Genomic DNA, 22,721 nt, shown 5'->3' on the forward strand with positions numbered 1-22,721 from the left:
AGTTACAATTCTTCATGAAGTGGCAAAAAATCATGGATGTTCAGATCTGTAGAGGTTAACAAAGTTGAAATGAACAGTCAGTAGTCCTTAACACTTTTACCTGCCACACTTATGAAGTGTCCTGAACCAAAGAGATTGAGCAGCAGAGACAGGCTTACAGATGGGAAGAAGGACACTGTCTCCAGTGCCGTCATTTCAAAAGGCGTGAATGCATTATCCAACCGTTGCTCTGCACTGGAGGAGAAAATCTCCATGAACACCAAGGCTATTACCAACATATGTGAAGAGTTGAAAGGAGTGGAGATCAAAGTCAGTAAAAAAAAAAAAGAAGAAGAAGAAAATGTCAGAATAAAAGAAGAAGCAGCCTCATGCCAGGCTACAGAGAAAAGATGATGCAGTAGGATACAGTAAGAAATGGCCCTTTCAGCTATATGGCATCTGAGACTCGCAATGTAGATGTACGGACTGTAAGTTTTTGAACACTTCTTCTTCTTCTTCTTTTGAGATTGCTGCAAAAAGGACGAAAAGAATTTCAGGGTTCATGTAACGAAACATCCATCTGTGAACCCAGTCTGAAATTCACATGTTTAGATTAAATTGCAGTTGGTGGTTTGTGAATTTTAATAAAGGGCCTGAAAGCTTCAGTCAAAAATGGTCAGCTGGTGTTTCTTTTGCTGATTCCTCTTCTCTCTTGGTTTTCATTAGTCATGGACAATACAGCAAGACATCTTTACACAGAGCAATTATGGCATTCATTAGCTTTGCCAGGATCTCACAAAAGATTTCTGTTTATGATGAGCGATGCTGTCCGTGATGCTCACTTACATAATCTTTAAATCACTTCAGAAATTTTTATCTGTATACAATGTGATTAAAAGCTTGTGGCTAACAAACTACAGCTCTGCAGGAACTATTAAGCTCTTTATTATACTTCAGAATTGCTTTCAGAGGATGACCGCTTTGAGTTCGAGAGAGTTTCTTTAGTTTGTATGCACCTAATGATACACCTCAGGCCAGGACTATACTTTCCCTTCCATCTTTGAATTTTAAAAATCACTAGAATAAGTACAAGTAAGCCTGTCTTATCTCAGGTGGTGACTTTAAAAGTGCATCTGATATAAATGGATGACCATGTGGAGATTTCTCAAAATCTTAACACTTGGAAGGTTAAAACTTTTCGTGTGATCTGTTGATGGCTGCAAACATCTGAGTTCAAAATATAAAAGAAAAAAAAATCAGTTCATTAACTGATAGAACAAAGCAAAAAAAACAAATACTGTTATGTATATGTTCCTATGTATGTTTTTCCTCCTTAACCTTACGCAGGAAACATGTTAAACATAAGCCGAAAATTAGCTTCATAATTCATAACATAACTAAATATATGTTTCCATCTAAAAACAAAAAGTATTTCTGTTGTATGTTTTATGTAGTTAAAGCTAGACATAGCTCACTCTTTACTGAAAATATTTAAGTGATCACACTGTAACAACTGTAACCACTTACTACTTACCTCTGATTGGATGTCTGATGCTTTTAATAGCCAATCTTTGAAGCAGTAGTAACAGTAACCTGGTAAGCTGTTTTAGGATAGAAACCATTTGTAATGATGATACATACAAGTTCTGCAGGTTACACTGGCTCGCTCACACAAATAGCCATGTTCGTGAGAGGAAGCCGTATCACATTGCCAAGAGGCAGACTCTCTGCAGTTGCCACGACCAGAGATAAGCTGCTAAGCTGCAGATGAAAGTGCGTGTACATGTCGAGAGTGTGGCATGGTGAGCAGCTGTCTGTGGTCAGCCCGATTTGGGAGCCCTCTGTGACACCACCAGTTAAGATACAGTGGAGTGGAGGATTTACTGTATACATTTCACCCACACCCTTTTTCATCAGTCCAGTTTAATTCTTGGAAAATAAAAAAAAAGTCAATCCACCAAAAAGAAGAGCAAATTACAGGAGATATTGAATTAATTAGAAGCAGTCTATTGAGACAATATGGAACTGAGCGCTTTAAGATGTGATGGGGCCTGATTATTCAAGACTTTGAATGTGAGCAGAGGGATTTAAAATTCAATTCTGAATTTAACAGGGCTGCATGGTGGTGTGGTGCTAACCACCACACCACAGAAGATCCTGAGTTCAGCCCTGGCTGTGGCCTTTCTGTGTGGAGTTTTCATGTTCTCCCTGTGTTTGTGTGGGTTCTCACTAGAAGTAAAGAAACTAGAACCTAAAATTAGAGTAACATTAAATCATTCGACTATTTTGTTTTTGTATATGCGCATTATAGCACCTTGGTAATATATGCATTTTACCTTTTCTGAACATGGATGGAGGGCTGGTGATTATATTGTGCTTTTTCATTCTCATTGACCATTCAACACACTATTTACTCCAACCCTCATTCACCCAATTACACGCACACACTCTCATACAAGCGCTTTTTAAAAATCTAGTATTCACACTACTTCAGACACACTTTGATGGCTATACTGGGGGTAACTCAGGGTTTAGTATTTTGACCATAGATATTTTGACATGCAGTTACCTTGAGGTCCAGTAATTTCCCCTAGGAGGTACACAGTTATGTAGATTGTATCTATAGGGATATAGATACAATCTACAGTTTTTACAGTCTACAGAAATTGTGTATCACTATGGAGGAGGAAGAGTAGTAGCAATCTATATACACTGAGAAAAAGAACAAACAAAAAAAACATATCTATACATCCCAACTGGTTTCTTACATTTCAATGCACAAAGTGTACATAAGACAAAGTGTTAAGTTTTTATGAGTGCTTAATGACTACTTAATGAAGACATTGGTATAGTTTCAACGGAATCTGACATGTAGTCAAAAGAAGAGGAAATTGACACAGCTTTCCATACTGTCCTGTGCATAATTTTAAAAACATTAGACAGAAAATATTCTTAAGTAACTCCAGAAGTCATGCAGTTTAATAGGAACAGGTTCATACTTTAATAAAAGGGTATTTTCCCTTGGCACAGATCTGCTATCAAATAAATAAAGCAATTAATCAAATACAATCTAATATGAACTAAATGTCATGAAAATGGAAAAAAAAACATTAGATGACCATGGAAGATGGGAGAAGACAGCTAGAGCTAAACAGGTTTACAGCAAACAGCAAATGAAAGTGTATATCTCTGTGGGTGAAGAGACAGATTTCCTTCCAGATAAGTGGGACAGTCACTGTGGATACTATGGGACAGCAGGAAAGTGAAATAGCTTGATAGTTATTTAACTATAAATAAACCCTATCTTTCTATATGATGCTGGTTTAACCTTTCTGCAGTCCAATATATACATCAGGTTAAAAACAATGATGATACATAAATCTTATAAAGCAAATTACTGGTGCATTAGATACTACTGTGACTCAGAATACTGACAGTTCAACAGGACCAAAGTGGGCGCATCAAAAGCAGTTTGTGTGACGCAGATTAAAATGTTATGTCTGAGAAGCGGCATTCATACATTGAAATTCATGTTACACTCATGCCCACATAACAATCTGCCAAACAGAGCAATAAAAAATACATTTTGTTAGATTTTGAGGAACAGCTGAGGACTTGGCTGCTAAAAAAAACCAAACAACAACAACAACAAAAAATCTGAGTTTTCTTCCTCACAAAATATAACTCTGTTACCTTGGTGTGATACAAGAAACCAAGAAACAATAGAGATAGCAACAGTGCTGGTTAGAGAGGGAGGTTGTGAGAACACAAGGTTTTCTTAGAGGTTGAGGTACGCTCCCTCTAAGAAAGTCTGCTCAACAAACCAGAAAAGCAATTGCTTTCCCAACCCTTAACAAATGCTGTTGAGGCACACGCTATCAAGAACATTTGAGGTTTTTAGTGAAGGTTAGTCTATGAATGTGAATCAGGGCATTAAAAACATTCAAATGAAGGGAGAGCTCTGTGTGTTCAGTCAAACACTCTCTGGGTTAAAAGAAATTTAAAAACTCCAACCTGGCTTTGGGTCTGACTCACTCAAATTCCTTCAGAAGCCCTCGTCCACCATGACAAATTAGACCACCCTACAGTCGCCTGCTCACTGTCCATTACCACAGGAGAACCATTTTCACACTCGTATTTGGAAACTAGTATCTACAAACCTACAGTGTTGAGAGGGCTCCAGTAAAAGTGACTTTTTATCTGGGAAAAACAGTAAGAGGTGAGGAAGCTAAGGCATGGAGCACAGCTGTGACCCCCGCCTGAAAATGAGGCCGTCATTGCCACCAGGTCCCACGAGATGGCCCGCCTGACCGGTGCCTCTGCTGAAGACAGGCTACAGCTGTGAGGCAACAACACAGGGCTAAGGGCAAGACTGGCATACGCTGCATTCCTGTGTATTACAATCACACACACACACCCTTACAACAAACTAAGACAATCAAACACAATCCTTTCAGTGTACTTCAAGTGGATACAGTGTGGACAATTATGAGCCCTGAAGCCTGATTTTCAAAAGCCATATGGTGAAAACTCACTTCCTCTGAATGGAGTAGATTTCCTTTGCACAAGGCACTTAAACACAGAAAACTACAGCTGCACAGAGGCAAACATTTTTCAGTGTGACACTGAAAAGTGCTTACCTAGAATTAAGGAAATCAACACCCTCATACCAGCAGCTAGTAGTTCACTGCTTCTGTCAGAGCTGAGATGGCACAGGTATGGTGATGCTAGTCCCCTCGGGCATCCGGGGACAATATGAATAGACAGTCCCCGGTGCTGGCAGGACAGCAGCAGTGAGCGGTGAGTTATGGCTCCAGTTGAGACTGCAGGGCCCTGTGTTATCCAGCACCAGAGGAATGAGACAGCTGAAAGAGCACCACAAACAGAGCCTTGTTGGCTGAGCGCTGAGGCCACATGGCGGCACGGTGAAAGACCTGCTGACAGCTGAGGGACAGGAAGATGCCATGGAAACAGAAGGAGAAGCCGTGTGACCCTGGGCAAGGATGACAAAGCTGCTACCAATTGGGGAAAGAACTAGACTTGGAGACAGAAAACCAGAGTGCGCAAAACTGTGGACAAATTCTGGAAGTGTGAATATGTGTCTCTGCTAATAGCTGAAACACAATACTTCGGAAATATTACATGCATGCTCAGCAAAGCATTTTTGCTGCATAAATAATAAACTGCAAAAAAGTCTTGTTAAAGGCCACGCTGCACAGTGATGAATGAACACACCCACCTCATGCTGGTAACAAGGTTTCAATTTATGCAAACATTCCACTATGTGATTTATCTCTAACATTTTGAATATTTAAATAAAGAAAGAGCTTCTTGGAGTGCATCGAGATCTTTACACCAGATATATTCTAAAAGCTAACTGCCGTCTGAAAAAATCACAAGACATAACATAAAACAAGATAAAATTTTAAAAACACTGGCAACTCAGTTTTGCTTGTGTCATGAGTACGAGCTTCTGAACAGCACTGTTGAGGGTTGGGATTTTAGTCACTTGCCATAATTACAGGTTACATTTGGGTGAGAGTTGAAAGTCAGTGTGAAGGAGTGTGTGATGCTGGATCACTAACAGAGTTTAATAGAAAAAATGAGGCTGCTAGTGGTCTTAATAAAAATGCAGTTGTGAAGGAAAACACAGAGCTTCAGATAGTGAATACAAAGATATCACATTATCAATAAAGCTTATAAAATTGACAACAATATTTACTTTATGTACAGAAAATGTTAGTTAATAAATGTAAGGAGCTATTCGACATTTCAGTACTGCAGATTGTGACAAAAATGTTTAAGTACATTGAAAATAACCTCTGAATACTTAGTCAAAGTCACCTTTACAACAACAATTAGGATAAAATTAGAGGTAGCAGCGGATTTAGGATCGGTCTTCTTTTTCACTTTAAAACATTTCAACATTTTCCTTCCCATTTTTGCTGACGGGGCGTTGTATGCTTAAATCAGAATCTTCATAATCATCTCTACAGCCTACATTAAATACTCACACACAAACGAGTGCACTTCAAGTGGTTTTCAGCAGACACCAGTGTTGTGACACTCAGACACACACACGCAGACCTTTGTTTACCCACGCATTCACACAAAATTTCGCTCTCTCACACACACACACACACTGTGCCCTGCTCTGCAATCACTTAAATTCCTTCATATGTTTTCATCTTAATGTCACTCTTCCTCTTGTCCCTCTTTTCCTTGAAAACCTTTTGGCTTAGTGGTCTGGAAGGATTGTGGTGCTGGTTTGGAGTTGTACAGTTCATCCAGTAGAGGAGCAGAGAACCAGGGCAAGAGCAACAAGTGAGCAGCTCCTCTTTGCTTCCTCTCAACCCCCCACCCTCAAGCTCCTTAGTCTTATATTACTGTACTGTGGCCTCCTGCTGCATACCCAACCTTCTCCATGTTTGGCAACCTCTTTAATAATACTGATTAACAACATGTCAGCATGTGCACCCGTCCCATGATCCTCCTCTCCACCTCAATGTCTATCAGCATGCCACTGCATGGGTAACTGCCCAGAATCTTAGGAGGGAGCAGCCTGCACTCTGTGTCTGCTGACCGGGATGGGTTTTGTGGCCTTACAGGAGTGCTGAGCTGTTCCAGGCAGGATGGAAATTCAGGACTGGTAAAAATGGTGGTAGTGGTGATGGTGTTCATGGTGATGGTGATGCTCATGCCGCTGCACAACTTGTGCCAGACCCCCCTCATAGAGCAGCACGCTAGGTAGGTCCCTCACCTGCTCCTTCTCCACCACTGGCCCAGGTGCTGGCAGAGGGCCTAAGGCTCGGTAGCCCTGGCTCTCTTTGGACCGTTGCTTGTGTTTGCGGTACGGAGCTGTAGACTGATGAGGAGGAGTCTGACTGGGTAGAGCTGGAGGAGGGGGAATACCTCGGCTCCTCATGACTCTGCCATTGATCTGAGCAGGAGGTGTACGGCTGTGTGTCTTTGGAGAACGGAGGGCATGTTTCCCTGAGTCTTGGCCTCGCGGCCGGGCAGAGTGGAGGTTGTCTGGAGCAACGGTGTCCACAACAGTCTGTAAGCGGCGGTGATGGGAATGGGAGTGACCATTTTCTGGTTCATGGGAGCGAGAACGAGTCTGGTTAGATGACCTGGCCTGAGGCTCTGCTTTAGTCATCTCTGCAGCAGGGGCTGTGAAGGAGAGACAAAAATGTTTATTTTAAACAACTGCAAACAACTAAAAACTATGATAGGGTCACAGAACTGACATTCAAAGTGAAACAGGCCCTTTAAACTCAGTAATAAAATCAGAGAAACTGGAGCAACTCAACGACCGAGTGCTTAGAAAGCATATTGTGTGGCAGAGAATGGTATAACCTCCCAGTCTGTGGCATCTCATTCCCCTGCTCTCTTTACCCAAATTTCCCATCTATTCCAACTCTGCTATCTTAACAATGGCAAATGGCAAAAGAAGAATTTGATAAAAGTAAAGTGAACCACAGTGTAAAAAAATGCTGTGTGACCAGCTTTCTAATAAATTTTGACTTAAGGTTTGACAGTAGGATTCTGGCAGCCACGTGTCAGGTTCTTTCTCCATGCAGATAACCCTGAAACAACTTGACAGAGAGCAGATCTCTGTTAGCACTTTCCTGACAGAGCTAACATTAAAATAATCACATGTCATCACTAACCATCAGATCAAGGCTGTTGCTCATTATGCTTAATACTTCACTTAACAACAGCCCACTCTGTTGATGGGCTTTAGCCTTGAACACTTGATGTATTGTGCTTGCCTGAGCCCAGATGTTTGTACTGGCGAGGAGCGCAGTGGGCTGGTAGTTCCATCTAATGGCTCCAAGCAGGTGCCGCAGTAATGAGGGCCCCTGGATGCAGCTTCAAAGGGCCACCGTCTGCATTTCTCCCTCCCCTCCCCTTCCACTGGCCCCTGTCCACTCACCGGCTCCGAAGCGGGACGTGTAGTTTTCGATGCCTGCCAGGTCCAAGTAGTGGTTCCTGCGTTCCAGGTTCTCATCCACACAGTGGCGCTGGCAGCCAGGCTGGGTGTGGTGGTCACTGTGGTGGCGCCTGTGGACACAAGCGGCACCGCTCATTAGGTAGCAGTTTGGGCCACTGAGGTTCACTATGGTAATGTTTGGAGAAAGTAAAACAAGTGTTCCTTATGATCAGGCTGTGGCACGGTAATTGTTAGAGAAGTGAGATTGTGATAGGAAAATCACTGGTTTGAATGTCAACTGGGAGTACTTGAACAGCACAGAGAGTGAAGTGTCTCTGCTGTTTATTCTTCCTCATTGCAATGCACTGGGCACAGCTAATTAGAGAGTAAAGGAATATTACAGAACCCATGTAAGGAGTCCTCCTAAAACAAACTCTGCCCCTAGACGTGTTTTGTAGGAATGTCTCTACTTTTAGATTAAAAAATCAGTGGCACAAGACTTAATATGCTATTTCTTCATATACAACTGTATACACTACAACCAGCAGACACCGAGACACGTACAAGAGAGATGGGTTTACCTTAGGAGTGCTCGAGACTTCTTCTCTGCACTCTTGGGGTCATCAATGCACTTGTCATTTTTCTCTCTTGGGTGGGGCAAGTCTGAGTATGTGTGAAAGACAGGAGGCTATTATCAAAGAGAGCAACACAGAGCTGCCACACGCACACACACGCACGCAAGCACGAACGACAACAGTCACACAAGCCTCAGAAGAAAGCAACCTTTGTTTTGGGGTTTTACTTTGAAGATCTATAGAAAAGGAAAAACAACAGTGCTTCATTTATTCTATTTTCAACTCCTAGTCTTTTATAAGGCGTGGAATAAAAAAAAAACATGCAGACTTCAGAAATAGTTTATTAAGGACGTGAGATCTGATGCGGTTTGAAATTAGCATGAAGTCAACCAGCAATCTTTTCAAAGCATGCTCTGCCTCAATCTCTTGACAGATATTTATAGCTGAAACAATAGGACGCAAACACACAGGAATATATACTTTTTGAGATATTTCTCCCTGACGACTTGTTTACCAAGTCGTCAGTGAGAAAAGTTAAGTTGAACGCAGCTATATTTTCCCAGCAGCTCTGAGAAGGGGGGACGAAGAGAGGGGGAGCAGGGGGGAAAAAAGGGAACTTTGGAGAAAAGAAAAATGGCTGTGGTTATCAAAAGGACTCAGCACATCTCTTAAGGTTTCTTTCAGAGTATTTGAAGGCGCTGAGGGAGGGGGCTCTCTCTTGGCTCTGTCACTCCCCCCATCATTAAAAATGAACCCCATTGAGTGGGAGAGATGGAGCGACGCCGAAACTGCAAGGAACAAAGCGCTGACAGGCCTGAAGAAGCCGCCTTTCTGCATGACAACAAACACATGTCTGGATGAGCTGACAGCATGCAACACAAGGGGGACCCCGAAATGCCCTCTCTTCTCCGCTGCTCCCACCCACTGCGTTAATGCGAGCTTTACCTGTGGCACCCTGCGTGCAGCTCCTCCACCGCTGGCTGGAGTCAGGAGCCACAGAGAGCTTGACACGTAATGTCTTGCTGCTGCCAGGAGAATGGTTGACTGAAGCGTCTACAACCTCGTAGATGGTGTGCAGCAGGCTGGTGATATCCTGCAGGAAACAGAAGATGAGAATTTGTTAAATTCGAGAGGGTTTTTTAAATCTTTCATTAATTAAATGTTCAATCTTGCAGATTCTTAGTCACACTGGTACAAATACAAATTTTCAAGAGAAATGGAACATGGGAGAGTATTCTTATGCCGACACTCTGAATCCAAGAATCTTAAGCTTTAAGCATTTAGACCATGCATAATAAATATCATGCTAGCGAAGAATTTACAGAAGTGTCTTAGACAACACTGAACAGAGAAACTGACATCAGTTACTTTTGCTTTCCAAGTGAAGCGATCAAGTTGGGTGTAAAGACAAGTTATAAATTCATAAAAACAAATGTCTTGTCAGTGGCACGGAAGCCTGTCAGGCCTGATATGAGTTGTATTAAGCTGTGAGCGCCGCACTTTCTATATTTGTTAAATTTGTTGAAGATACATCTACAGTAGCAGCAACGTCTAGGCATAGTAACACATACAAACAAGGATCAGATAAATACTATGCTGAAAAGTGGAAAAGCTAAAACTGTTTATAAAAACTAATAACTTTTGTTGTCAATGCTGTAAAATTAAAAATGTTCACAGAGCAGTAAGCCGAGTGACCACACATTGTAACACAGTGCTAGCTCTTGTGGCTCGTTAATCGGTATATTTTGCACTGAACTAATGACTCCCGCTTAAGTATCGGAAACTATGATGAATCCTTTCCTAGGTATAGAAGTAAAATGTCCAGAATCGTATCATGTGCTGCATCGCAGATGTCTTTAGGAAGTAACAGAGTTTCACTATAACTGCTAAGAATCAAGACAGAACCACACAAGACTGCAAAAGCATGATTTTTACTCACTATACCACTATGACTCATAAAAAGGACTATTATAAATTCTACAGGGATCAGTTCCACATACTGGTTTCAGACACAGACAAAATGTAAAAAATTTCAATTAAAATAAAATAAAAGCTTCCCGTGTCATTTTTGGGTTTCCTTTTCTTTGTATTTGTGTGAATGGACTACAAAAGAAGAGAGAGAGAGAGCTGGAGAAGAAAGCTTTTCTTTCCCCCCTCCAAGCCGCTGTCTCATGAGCCGTGGAGCCACAGGCAATGCCAAAAAAGCTGCACAGCCAACCACACAGAGGACAGCTCCAGTCTCTTTGCGCTGTTTCAAGTTGTTCTCAAAAAACACGGGCCTTTCTGGATGTTCTCTCAGATCTGTACCAGGCAGACGCAAGCCACAAGGTGCCTCACAGGAGCGGAAACACATAGACTTTGCTGGATTCAGTTCTTACAAGTAAGACTGGGTTAGAGGCTTTTTCTATCCACGCTTCCCTTTCGGGTGTGGTGATACCAAAAAGAAGTGAACAGGGAAGTTATTGATTTTGATTCCAACCTAAGGTGGGACATGATTCAGGATAAGCAAACTGCCGGCCAGGCTTTTTCTGTGCAAATCTCTTTAATGTGTGAAACCTGAAGGAGAATAAACAAATACGGATTTCACGTTTTAAGGATTTCAATTTAAATTTAGTGCATGTTTTTGGCAGTTATTTGGATGTATTCACTGTCTTATTATCACGTCTTCTTTTATTTATTCATTAAGCAATTAAAGGCTTTTCCACTGAAGCAGACGATTACCTCTCGCGTTACTTTGCCGCTGTTGTCAAAGTCGTAGAGGGTGAAGGTCCACTCCTGCCTGTTATCCTCCTCCACAGACACAGCGCACTCCAACTCCTGAAACAGCCCAGCACTGAATCAGTAACATACAGTGTGTGAGTGTGTATTTGTGTGTCCTGCTATTGCCCTAGTTTCATCCAGAGGGGGAAGTAATAAACGTCCTGTTTTGTGTTGACACTCACTTCAAACTGGAGCTGTTTCTGTGGCCCTGCGGGAGATTGGCTGTCCCTCTCCTGCATCTTCTCCTCCACACAGCAGCTGTCTGTCTTCTCCGGGGGTAAAGCCACTGCAATGGCACACACACAGACACACACGCACACAAAGATAAAAGAGAGAGCCTGAGGATGGCAGCATTGGGTGCAGCCACAACCTGAGGATATGTCGTCGCAATCAAGTGCGCCTTGTAAGCTCTGACTTCCGAGTTTGGCAGCCACAATTAAGACATGTCACCCATTCAAGTGCTCCTGGATGTAAAAACACAGCCAAACTCTTAACCGTTTTTGCCTTACAGTTTTTATCATGAAATTGTATTTTTATTTATTTGATCCCAGTTATATATTTTGCAAGCAGAACAGCACTTTGATGAGCTTAGGAACAACTTGCAAATTAGGTTGGGGTTTTTTTTGTTTGGTTGTGTTTTTTTAGGATTTCACTGGGCTGCTGAGATGCACTGAACTTGTAGGTTTTATTTACACTGTTTGTGATCATGCTCAAAGGCTGCAGAAAATCAAAGCACAGTTTGGTTCTCACAGTTCAAAAATGCTTTTTGGAACATTTCATGTTAGCAATCAGAGCAAACTGATCTGTGACAGTGTGGGGTCAAGTCCCTACAGCGATAAAAAAACAAGGATGTGATTCTTGTTTTTTAAAACACATTTAAAGGAGCCTCTACCAGAAACTGAAAATACACTTTTGTATTTTTCTGCAGTTAGTTAGGCAAAGAGTTCATTACTTCATCATTCCATTGAGCAGAAGTACTACAGAATCAAAACAATAAAATCAAGGCTGGAAGATGAAACGTTGAAACTGTGACAGCCCTAATTCTCTAGTGGCAAAAGCTCTTCCATCATCCACACACATAGTAATAGTTTTAAGCTGTTAGCTACAATATACTACATATCATCTCAGTGGGTTCACCCTGAGAGGTAATGTTAAACATGAAACTGAATGGCATAACATGCCTAAAACATGATAGAATATGGCAACCAGCATTTGAATATAAATGGTGGAAGTGAAAGAGCTGAAGGTCTCCAAGAGGCCCCCGAGCCCAGCTCAGTGCAACAGAGCTCACCATTTTATTGGAAAGATATATACCGTACATCACCATCCAGGCTCACAGTTAGACAGTCTGTGGAAAATGCTAATCTGTCGCATACATTTTACCAATTAATCTGACATCGTTATTCACCTCTTCACTGTACTATTCTTTAGTGAACACAGAGTCACCTGGACAGGGTTCAAAGTAACAGTGCTGTGCTAATACAAACCACGAGACCTAAACTTTCTTTCAACCTCAAATCAGTGAGCACAGGTAAGGCCATGTCCTGCTGTTTGATCAGAGGTGCTCAAAGTGAACACTGTGTGTGAAAGCAAATCTACCACTGATGTGAATGCATCTGCACTGGCTCCATGACTCTGCCTTTTGATGAATCAGTTGGCACAAATGTCTGTATAGAGTGCTTCAGGGATGATGTGTTTTTGTAGGCCAACCAGGAAGAAAGCATCGCCATGGTTACCTGGGAAAAAAAATCCATTGAGATTTTTCAAAGATTTTTGGTTTACTGGAGAAAATTTGTTTATGATCTTAAACATATTCTCCTCAATCTAATTCAGCTGTGACAGTTGTGACATTATATGCAATCACCAAAAGTCACAATGCATTATTAGCTTATGAAGAAACAACATGACAACGTCAGCATCACCACCACCACTAATCTCTAATCTCATTTGGTGTGATGATGTTAAATGTCTCCAACAACTTGTTTAGTTTCATTTAACCTTGTATTACCAAGCGCCTTTTCTGGGATACATAAAAGCTCTGAAATTCACCAGTAGAGTATTTAAATGATCAAAGAGTTATGTTAACCACTCTTTGTATGTTTTGGCATCTAAAGAAACACAAATTCATAAACCTTGACTTTGAAATGAGTAAAGTGGAAGTGCCTTTAAACATGAGGTCAAAGTTGAGGAAGGAGTTTTTTTTTTTTTTACTATATTACAAGGTTCAACTGTCGCTGTTCAGTTCAAAGTCTAACTTTCAGTGTTGGGTGTTAGCCCGGATGCAACCAAAATTTTTTTCTATGCTTTGAAATCAAGCATTTGTTTAGAACACGAGGCCACAGACACAAACAGCATGTAACTGAGATTCGGGAGGTGTATCTGTCAGGATCTTTACAACTATGAATTACCCAGACACATCATTACCTTATTCTCACAGATGTATTCAGCCGTAACCCCTAGTATGTTTCACCTCTGGTCATTTCGGTTTCCTCCCCCACCATCCCCATCATCCAATCACAGCCACGAAGGCTGTATCCACCCATAAAGCCACACCCCTCTCCCCCACCCTCCCCAAACCCCTCCCACCACACTTTGAAGTTCCATTCTCAAACCTTCTGGAAGAGGATCAGACCGGCTGTAAAACAGAATCACTAATTAATTAAGCCAAGTCAAATCTGAAACACTGTTTGTTTGCTCGCCAACAGAGCAGACACAACAGCCCAATTTCTTTCCTCCTGATCCAAAGCAGATCAAAGCAGACCTGTCTCATCCCTGGGTAGGGGAAAATGCCAGAAATGAAAGGCATCATCCCAGGGAGCTTTTACCAACTTTTTGGAGAGAAGCAGCATTTGGGGTCCTGCTGTTTGATCATCTGAGGTGCTCAAAGGGAACATTGTGTGCGAAGGCAAATCTGTTCCGAAGCAGGCTCAATATGGTGGTGAGATGCTTATCTCGCGGCTAATGAAATGCCGGGAGGAGTAACAGTAATCTGCTATCACCCTCCTCCCCCCTCTGACCCCCTCCCAATCACAGACATAAGCCCACTCTTTATGAGTGAAGCTGCCGCTAAGGGATTGGCTGCACATCAGATCTGAGGGGCAAGATGAGGGCAGTCGAGTCTGGCACCCTCCATGCCAAGGCCGTTCCAGTAACTGCGCTACACTTGTGCATGCATACGCGTTACGCACACACACACGCAGAGAGAGTCACAGGCAGGTTGGGAAAGCTGCCACACACTGTGAGCAATCACACTCAGTCGGCTTAGCTAAAATACTGTATCACACATAGCAGCCCCCACCCCCTCCCCTATATGTACAGGCAGAACCAGGGTGATTTCAGGAAGGCCTGGATGGGATGCTTCTTGTATTGAAAGGTAACTTCTTCTCCAGCTTCGACTCAAACACTCACCTACTGATAAAAAAGGCGTGTAATAGTCCAGCAGTTTTGTGACCAGCTGTAATCGCTTTGTATCCCACACGTGAGCCAGATGTGAAAGGAGGTGATGATGGAAAGGATTGTTTCTCTTTTTTAACAAAAGGTTAAGGAGTATATTAAAAAGTTTGCAACGGTAGGTTTTCTTGAATCCTAGCAGTACAGATGTAAATAATCCTTAAGCTAATTTCATCACTGAGCTTTTTTTCCTCTTCTCAATTTTTGCTGAAAGTTTTCTTTAACTTACTTCCTTCAGACAAAAGAAGCCATTTCTCTTTGTTGTTTGTGCTGTCATTTCTTCTCTCTCTCTTCCCATTTTATCTGTATTCATCTTTGTGAAATCTATACATACTGGATCTGATCAAACTAAATGGAGTTAATGCTATAAAACCTCCACAGCTACTTGCATTAGGGACCTAGTAGTGTCTTTTAATGTGTACAAAAGGTCAATTTATTCCAGACTGAAAAAAGACAACATGAACATATCAAATGCCTATAGAAATATTTTAACAATTCAAGTTATAATCAGCTTTGCCCAACCTGAGATCTAAGTAAGATCTGTAACTGCTCTGTTTCTCAAACAAAAACAACATTTTTTAGAGGTCAGTACTACGTAGATATTCACACATAAACTATGAACTCTTTTATTAAGCTGTCTTGAACTGTGGCTATTAATCAAAGTGAATGAAGAGAGCAGCATAGTCTAATTAGCAACATCTGTCTTGAAGGGAGGACAGGCTTGGCCCATACACAGTTTAGCCCAATCGCTAAAAATCATTTCAAACTCCATTTATCAGTCACATTATCTCTAGTCTCTCTGCTATTATCCACTGAAGTGAAACTGAAGTAAAACGGAATTTTCTGACATGCCTCCAGATTCTGGCTTGGTCTCGTTCGACCCTACATTTTTGCCTGCACCTCACGTCCAATCGTGTCTTTAAATGGGAGGGAGAGACTTTCTCCTCCCAGAGCTCTTAATCCAGGATCACATCACATCAGGGAAAAAACATGGGGGAATGGAGGCACTTTGCAGTGCACCGCTGGGGAGGGGCGGATGAGAGATGGAGGAGGTGAAAAGGCAGGAGGGAAAGTAAAAGGGACTTCATCAGCACATTGCTGGGGCTTAGAGAATGGGTGTGGAGCAGAGGAGGAAGGGATGAAGCACTGGATCAAAGAGCCACACAAATACCTGAAGTTCAATTCCAAATAGTGTTTTGGGGATAGGGTTTTTTTTCCATTCAACTCAAACAGTACTCCAACTAATTTCACCACAGAGAGGAAAAAGATTGGGAGTGACCTACCTTCTAAACGATAGTGTTCATTACCAATCCCCTCAGCACATGCTTCATCCATGGAGTCCTGAGCAGAGAAAGAAAAAGACGCATAGATCATTGTTTTAAGTCACATAAAGCAAAAGTCGTCATATTTTTGTCACATAAAAACAAACATCTTTAACGATGCAAATCCACACCACTGCTTTTCAACGCAGAGTGACATGGCCGAATCGAAATTACAGCTTTTATATATCTATATATGAACAAAGTTTGACAAGTGTGCGCTGAGCTTAAACAGCAGCGGAAAGTTTAAGAGGTTGGTAATTGCAGGACTGAAACAAACTAAGCAAAAGACTGGCAGTCAGATTTGAGACTATGAAAGAAATTTTTAAATTACTACCACTGACCCTGCAGCGGGTTCTGAGAAAGAGGATTGGCTATTTCAGTGTCAGACTCTCACTACAGCAGTAGGCTTGGGGATTTCTTTTTATCCTGGGACATTTTCACCTGGGATCCCTCTTCTGGAAGCTCAAAATGTTAGTGCATACCACAGAGGCGGGAGGGACATGTGATCCTTAGATTTTACTATGGAAAAGTCTGGCTCAGGTATCCATGTGGCAACACATTCATTCAGCTGAAAACTATTACTCACAGGCTGACAAATGCATATAAATGCATGAATGTTTTTCATTGCACATAAACTCCTGCAAAAGAAAATCTGCTCGATTGTTAAAACACAAAATGTGTTAAAAAGCAGACTTATCACTGGCGATGATTAACCCAGACAACTGTTAACAAACTTTATTAAAAAACGTGCATGTTTATTGTGCCTTCTGTGATCATAAATGTGAGAAAGACAGGTGTGTTACAGGGTGAGAGCAGATTTCTGAGTACTTCAGTGTAGTAAAGGGTCAAATTGGCTGATCCTACTCTCCTCAGTCTACTACTGGCTAGGTTACAACACTGTGGGTGGCCTGAGGAAGAGAAAACAGCCAACCACAGGACTAGGGCTGATAGACTAACCCAAAGCAGAGACCTGGGAAAAATCTGTTTGTTATTGGTATGAATAGGTCAACACACATTCCAACTTGGCTTCATGACCCTTCTCTACAGAAGATGTCTGCAAAACTGGGCAACTCACACCTGGCTGATTCACAGGAGAATCAGCCAGAGGAAAATTATACGAATTTGATTTTGAGGTTACTTATCCCTGGGATTTCCAGTAAATGTTCTAGTAAGCTGCAGTTATCTTAAATAAAGTATCATTATAGGTCTGATAATACTAGTGTTTACTAGTGGAAGTTTTAATTTCTTATACAAAGTCTCTTGTTTTAAAGAAAATTATTCAGCCTGAGTTAGGTTAATCACTACTTTCCCCCGTCACAGAGACTCCCTTCCACAGTACACATATCTCACTACTAAACTGCTAAACTAATACAGAATAACATTGCATGATTACTAGATAAAGTATTGACTTCTCTTTTTATATCAGTATACATAATTCCACCTCATTTTTAAACTCAGATAGTGAAAAAGCCACAAAGGAGTGAGCCTGTTGATGTGCGCGAACCCATTCAGATGGTTTACAGACACTGTCACAGTCACTTAACCCCAGAAAAACAAAATCAATCCACAACAAACATTCTTTTAATTCCTTACGCACCAAAAAACAGACCCTCACGCATGCACACAAACAGCATCTTGAATGTGTTTCAGTTTTTTGATGAATGATCCAGAATTATTGAGGGGTTAGCCAAGAACATGAGAAAAAGGGGGAAGAGGAATGTACTAATTGGTTGTTGTCTGTGGTGATGGATGGGAGCTATATTATTAGCATGCTGGGGTTACTCTCTGGGATTTGCTCTGGTCAGTGTTAAGAAGAAAATATCCCAGGATTTTTTTTCTTTTTTTTGTAATTTCACATACACACATCTACACACAAGCAGATCCAAACACATTCGCCTTCTCCCCTGATCAAAACTCTCTAACCACAAATAGATGTGAAAATACCAAAAGACCAAACAGAAATAATTTTAAAACTAGAACAGAACAACCTTATTTCTCCTCTTATGTGCATTTCCCTTTTCCATGTAGCATGTCAATGATTATTTTTGACAGTCTAATTAAAAACTTCATGTTGTAAAGCTGTCAAGTATAAAGATATAAAGGTTAAATCTGAATTACAAAAGTACTTTGCCTTGAAGCATAACTTCTCTCTTTGGCAATGATGGATCAAATCACCAAAATGCCATTTAGTTCTAAAAATAAACATTGTTTGCTTCAAGGTTTCCCACCACTCAATCGGTCACAAGAACAATAAAGCAAATCTTTTTTGTTTAGCAACAGAAAAGGGAAGATTTTTACTGCAAAACTAAGATTCTTGGATTATCTGTGCGTTTTATGTGACCTATTTATATAATATGGAGTCAAAGTTTCCAAATAATGAGGTCAGCATATGTACAACTAATTCTCACAAGCCAAAACCTCAGTAGACTCTGCTCTTCAGTCTTTATAAGGTCATCTCAAACATACTGCTATGGATGTAACAACCAAAGCCCCACCCACCTGCTGTTTAAACCTTCTGTTTGCAACAGGCGGCCAATTAGAAGAAAGTTGGCTTTATGAGAGGGTGGCCTTAAAATGGAGAGAGTGAGCTGAGGGAATTCACAAACGGCCAATATGAGATAGCCAAGATTATTCTGAATAATTGAAGGAAAAAAGGTGGAGATGGAAATGGAGCCTGTTTAACGTCCTCAACACAACCGTTATGTCATTCCAAATAAAAGATGATTGTTTCTAGTTATCTTTTCTTTTCAGCTAGACAAATGTCCTTTTTTGTTACTTTGTCACCCAATTCTAGATGCAATACGAGTCAAAAACTCCACCAAAAAACACCTGAAATAGAAACAACAAATACTCATTTGCACACAATAAATAAATAACAAAAATACAATTAAAACCACATACTAGCAGCTATAGTTGATCTTAAATATAAAAGTCACATTTTTCAAAACCACAGAAAATAAAAGTTTGAACTCATTCGTGCTGGTTGGATTTGAAATGAAAAAGCTCAACATGGATTTGCCCTAAACTGCAATGCTGGTCATCCTCTTGAAATGTATTTCTGAACTAATGAGTGGAGACGAGGCTCGACTGATGCAACATTTACAAACACGTAATGAGTCTGAATGCTCAGGGCTATCAAACGAGAAGACCGTGTCTCATTAAATTCACACACGGTGCGTGTCCGCAATAATCTTGAAAATGCGTGTAAAACAGTAACCACAACAGAGCCATCAATCTTATTTGGACAAGAAATGAGGCAGTAATGGGCTTCTATGGGACTCTTGTAAATTCAGAGGGCAGAGGTCACTGTGACAGAGCGCTTCAAAGAGAAGAAGCCCTTTCACCCCTCTCATCTACAGTAGCACAACCTCAGCTTAGACACAATTTAAACCTCCATAGTGCCATAAAATCCACACTGACGCACTGTTGATCTGACTCTGTTATACAATAGGTGTTACAGCGTTAGGTGTTTGCACTCCTGTTTCTCATTGAGGCGGTTTTATGAAAACTCAATCATGGAGTTACTTCCCAGTGTCTCTGTGGGATTCAGCCCAAACTGCAGCCTCCAGGGCACAAACAAGCATTTTTCTTCTCGACTTGGGACCAGCTAAAACAATTTCCTGACATGATGTTAAATGTTCTGTGGAAACCAGAGCATAAAGCATTTCGCTTTCAATAGCAGCCCGTTCTTTCAGAGCTTCTTCAAGCGTTTTAGTACAAGCGTACACGTGTGAATCCTGTGTGCTTTAAAGTTGTTCAATCCCCTTCACCAGAAAGTGATTTATTACTGGACTGTAACACAGAACACAGTGTGCCGGTCCCATTACAACATCCCATCTACATTGCTCGCTGGTCTGAAGGCCTGTTTAGTTTGGCCATTGGAACAGTTTTGAAAACCTCATCAACGGTACACTTTATAAATATGGATTTTGAAGTGCCAAAGATGGATGAAATGTTTAATAATATTTACTGTGCTAACATCATATACAGTGTTACTACTTTAACTCTCCTTAATATGTTTTATTTATTAACAAAAATGTCAGCTGTAAGATGTTAAAGAAAGGAACGCCAAATTAACATCAGCTGTTTCATTGATTAAGGTTACATTAGTATAAAGCAGACTAAAAATAAAATATTATCTGGAGCTAAAACTGTGTTGAAAAGATTTCAACCTTCCAAAACCTATTAGTCAGAAAATGTGTGTTTAGACAGTCTAGACATAGACGGCAGGTTTACACACCTGCTTGTTCATGTTTAACTCTTTATCAAAGATGTTTTATATTTTACTACTTATTTTGTGATTTTGGCTGTTAAATTACAAAATAAGAGAGAGAGGCTCAATGGTAAAAACAGGTTAACGTCACGCTATTTTATTTAAATTGGCAATATATGTAAGATGGCAAAGTCCAAGTTCAAAGGTAGCAAGCTACAAAAAAAGGATGACTGATAGAAATTTCCAATATTTATGTGTTAACTAAAGGGAAAATGATGAGGTCACTGTTTAGTAACTTCATAGCAATGTACCTCAACTACCTTACAACTTACCACGAAGACAGCACTTGATTCAGCAGCACCTTCTGTTCAGCTGTGATGTGTACTCGGCTTCATATACTGCAAACAGTGCTTAAGTCTGTTGTAAACAAAGCTGCCTGGGTAGCCTTCGCAGGAGGCAACACACATGAAACCACTAGCTCCCTGTGAGTTCACCAGACAGTTCCCACACAGATGCAATCAGACATCTTTGTACAATGGAGCTGGCAGGCTAAAGACTGTTTAAAGTTTTTATAGCAGTGTGCATGAGACAGAAGCTAATATGGATATATTTGTCAAAGCCCAACCTGATACGAAGCCAATTTAATTCTAAATAATTTGTTGTAGCACATTCTGAAGGAAATTAAATAAAAATGCCACAGTCCTATAAACACATTTTCCACATTATTTTCATCTTGCTTCGGGTAGACAACCTCACGGTACTAAAACGTTAGCCTTGTTGGCAGTTAAAATGATATTTTCTGAGATTAATGTCAGTGCGGGGTGAGACACATGGATTGTGTTTTGGCTAGACCCAAACGTGGCAAAGACCTGACAATGGGTAGGAAGGGGCACACAGTTTACTTTAGTAACACCCGGAGCGCTAAAGGCGGATTTGGAAAGGAATCTGCGTTACGAACGGACCAGGACGTCAGAGTGAAACGAGAGACAGCAGTGATGGAACCAACGGAGGCAAACGAAGGCTGAAGATCAGAAGGTATCGGAGCTCCTGACGTGAAAGGATCGATATCTGAGTAGAAAGCAGGTGAGGGATCTTCCTTTTGAAGCCATCCCCATGGTCACCTGACCACTACCTGAAAATTTAAAAAAAATAAATGAGTCAAAGGATCCCTTATTTGAATCCTGAAATAATCAGATAAGTCCCTAATGCAGCGCGTGATGTCTGGGCAGACCTTTTATCCAGCCTAACCCGGATAAAAGGTCTTAAAATACCTACTGGAGGTTCTGTACCACCAGATTCATATCCACCATGCAAAATCATCGGGAAGTCTGACTGGCAACAGTTTTATTTTTCAGCATGACACTAATCCCAAACATATATCAAGGCAGTAAAGGCATATCCAGATATGCTTTTACTGCACTGGCAGTAAAAGCATACCTGGATAGAGAAACACACAGTGGAACACTATCACTCATGGATTGGCCTCCCCAGAGCCTGGACCTCAACATTATTGATGTAGTGCGCAATCATCTTGACAGAAAATGAAGGAATAGGCAGCCACATCCAAAGAAGAGCTTTGAATGTCTTTCAAGAAGCCTGTAAACATATTCCAGAAGACCACTTAAAGAATTTAGAAGAAAGCTTGTCTAAGGGAGTTCAAAATAATAACAACGGTGGTCATATCAAATATTGACTTCTAACTTGTTACAATCATACAAACTCTTTTTTTGCCTCATATTCTGTTTTTCCGTGTTGTTTTCAATCATTTTTGCAGTAACTGAATGGATTTGGTCTTGCCTCCCTGGATAAAGCAAGGAGACAGCGAAAGTCAAAAGGTGAGCACATGTCAGCACAGAACCAACTTGCGGAGTTAAGTTAGAAAGTTGCCTCTAGTGTCATTCTTACACGGGCACTGCAGACATGGACCCCACTGGGCCACTTTTTCTGCAAGTCTGTGTTTGAAGCAAAAGTGTACATTAAAGTGCAAGTAATATGTACTTGTATGTGATTGTGGGGAAAGTCCCACAAGGCTTCTTGGTCTCTATGCTGTCTGCCTTCATGACCCACCACACAGGCTGACAATTTATGCGGCTGACGACAGCTCTCCCTGATCGCGCGCCAGGGCTCAGTGGAGTCAGGCCTCTAGAGCAATGGCAGCACTACTGGCACTCCATCAAAACCCAGGAAAAATCTCATTAGAACTGCGGCCTGGTGCCTCCTCTCTGCCCTCCCTCCGTTGCAAGAAAACACCTTCAGAGCTGCACAGTTCTGAGCAACGGTGCAGACTTGAAGTGGCGAGCAATGCACACAGACAGCCATTTAGCCAAACAGGCAAGACAGGCAAAAAGTGGAAATAGCAGCGATACTTCTCCAAGTATGGCTGCTTCCCCTGAGTCTTTCAAACATGGGAGGGCTGAGGTCACTGACACACACTTACATAAAAGCCACCAGGCACTGGAGGGGGTGAAAAAGAGTACTGCAGAAAG

At 41.3% G+C, this 22,721-nt stretch overlaps 1 protein-coding gene across 1 annotated transcript in view; it reads right to left on the minus strand.

Annotated features, from left to right (window-relative positions):
* Window positions 1-2,956: 2,956 nt before the first annotated feature.
* nkd1 (NKD inhibitor of WNT signaling pathway 1) overlaps window positions 2,957-22,721 on the minus strand; it is a 32,302-nt gene continuing 12,537 nt past the window's right edge. The window contains exons 4-10 of the mRNA XM_003437544.4: window positions 15,984-16,041; window positions 11,433-11,536; window positions 11,212-11,307; window positions 9,436-9,583; window positions 8,497-8,578; window positions 7,919-8,046; window positions 2,957-7,152 (exon numbers count right to left, since the gene is read on the minus strand). Of these exons, the coding sequence (XP_003437592.1) occupies window positions 6,620-7,152; window positions 7,919-8,046; window positions 8,497-8,578; window positions 9,436-9,583; window positions 11,212-11,307; window positions 11,433-11,536; window positions 15,984-16,041 (1,149 nt within the window). The 3' untranslated portion in view covers window positions 2,957-6,619. The remainder of the gene's footprint in view (window positions 7,153-7,918; window positions 8,047-8,496; window positions 8,579-9,435; window positions 9,584-11,211; window positions 11,308-11,432; window positions 11,537-15,983; window positions 16,042-22,721) is intronic.

The sequence above is a fragment of the Oreochromis niloticus genome, linkage group LG1 (genome assembly GCF_001858045.2).
Source record: "Oreochromis niloticus isolate F11D_XX linkage group LG1, O_niloticus_UMD_NMBU, whole genome shotgun sequence".
In the NCBI taxonomy this organism is placed as follows: Eukaryota; Metazoa; Chordata; class Actinopteri; order Cichliformes; family Cichlidae; genus Oreochromis; species Oreochromis niloticus.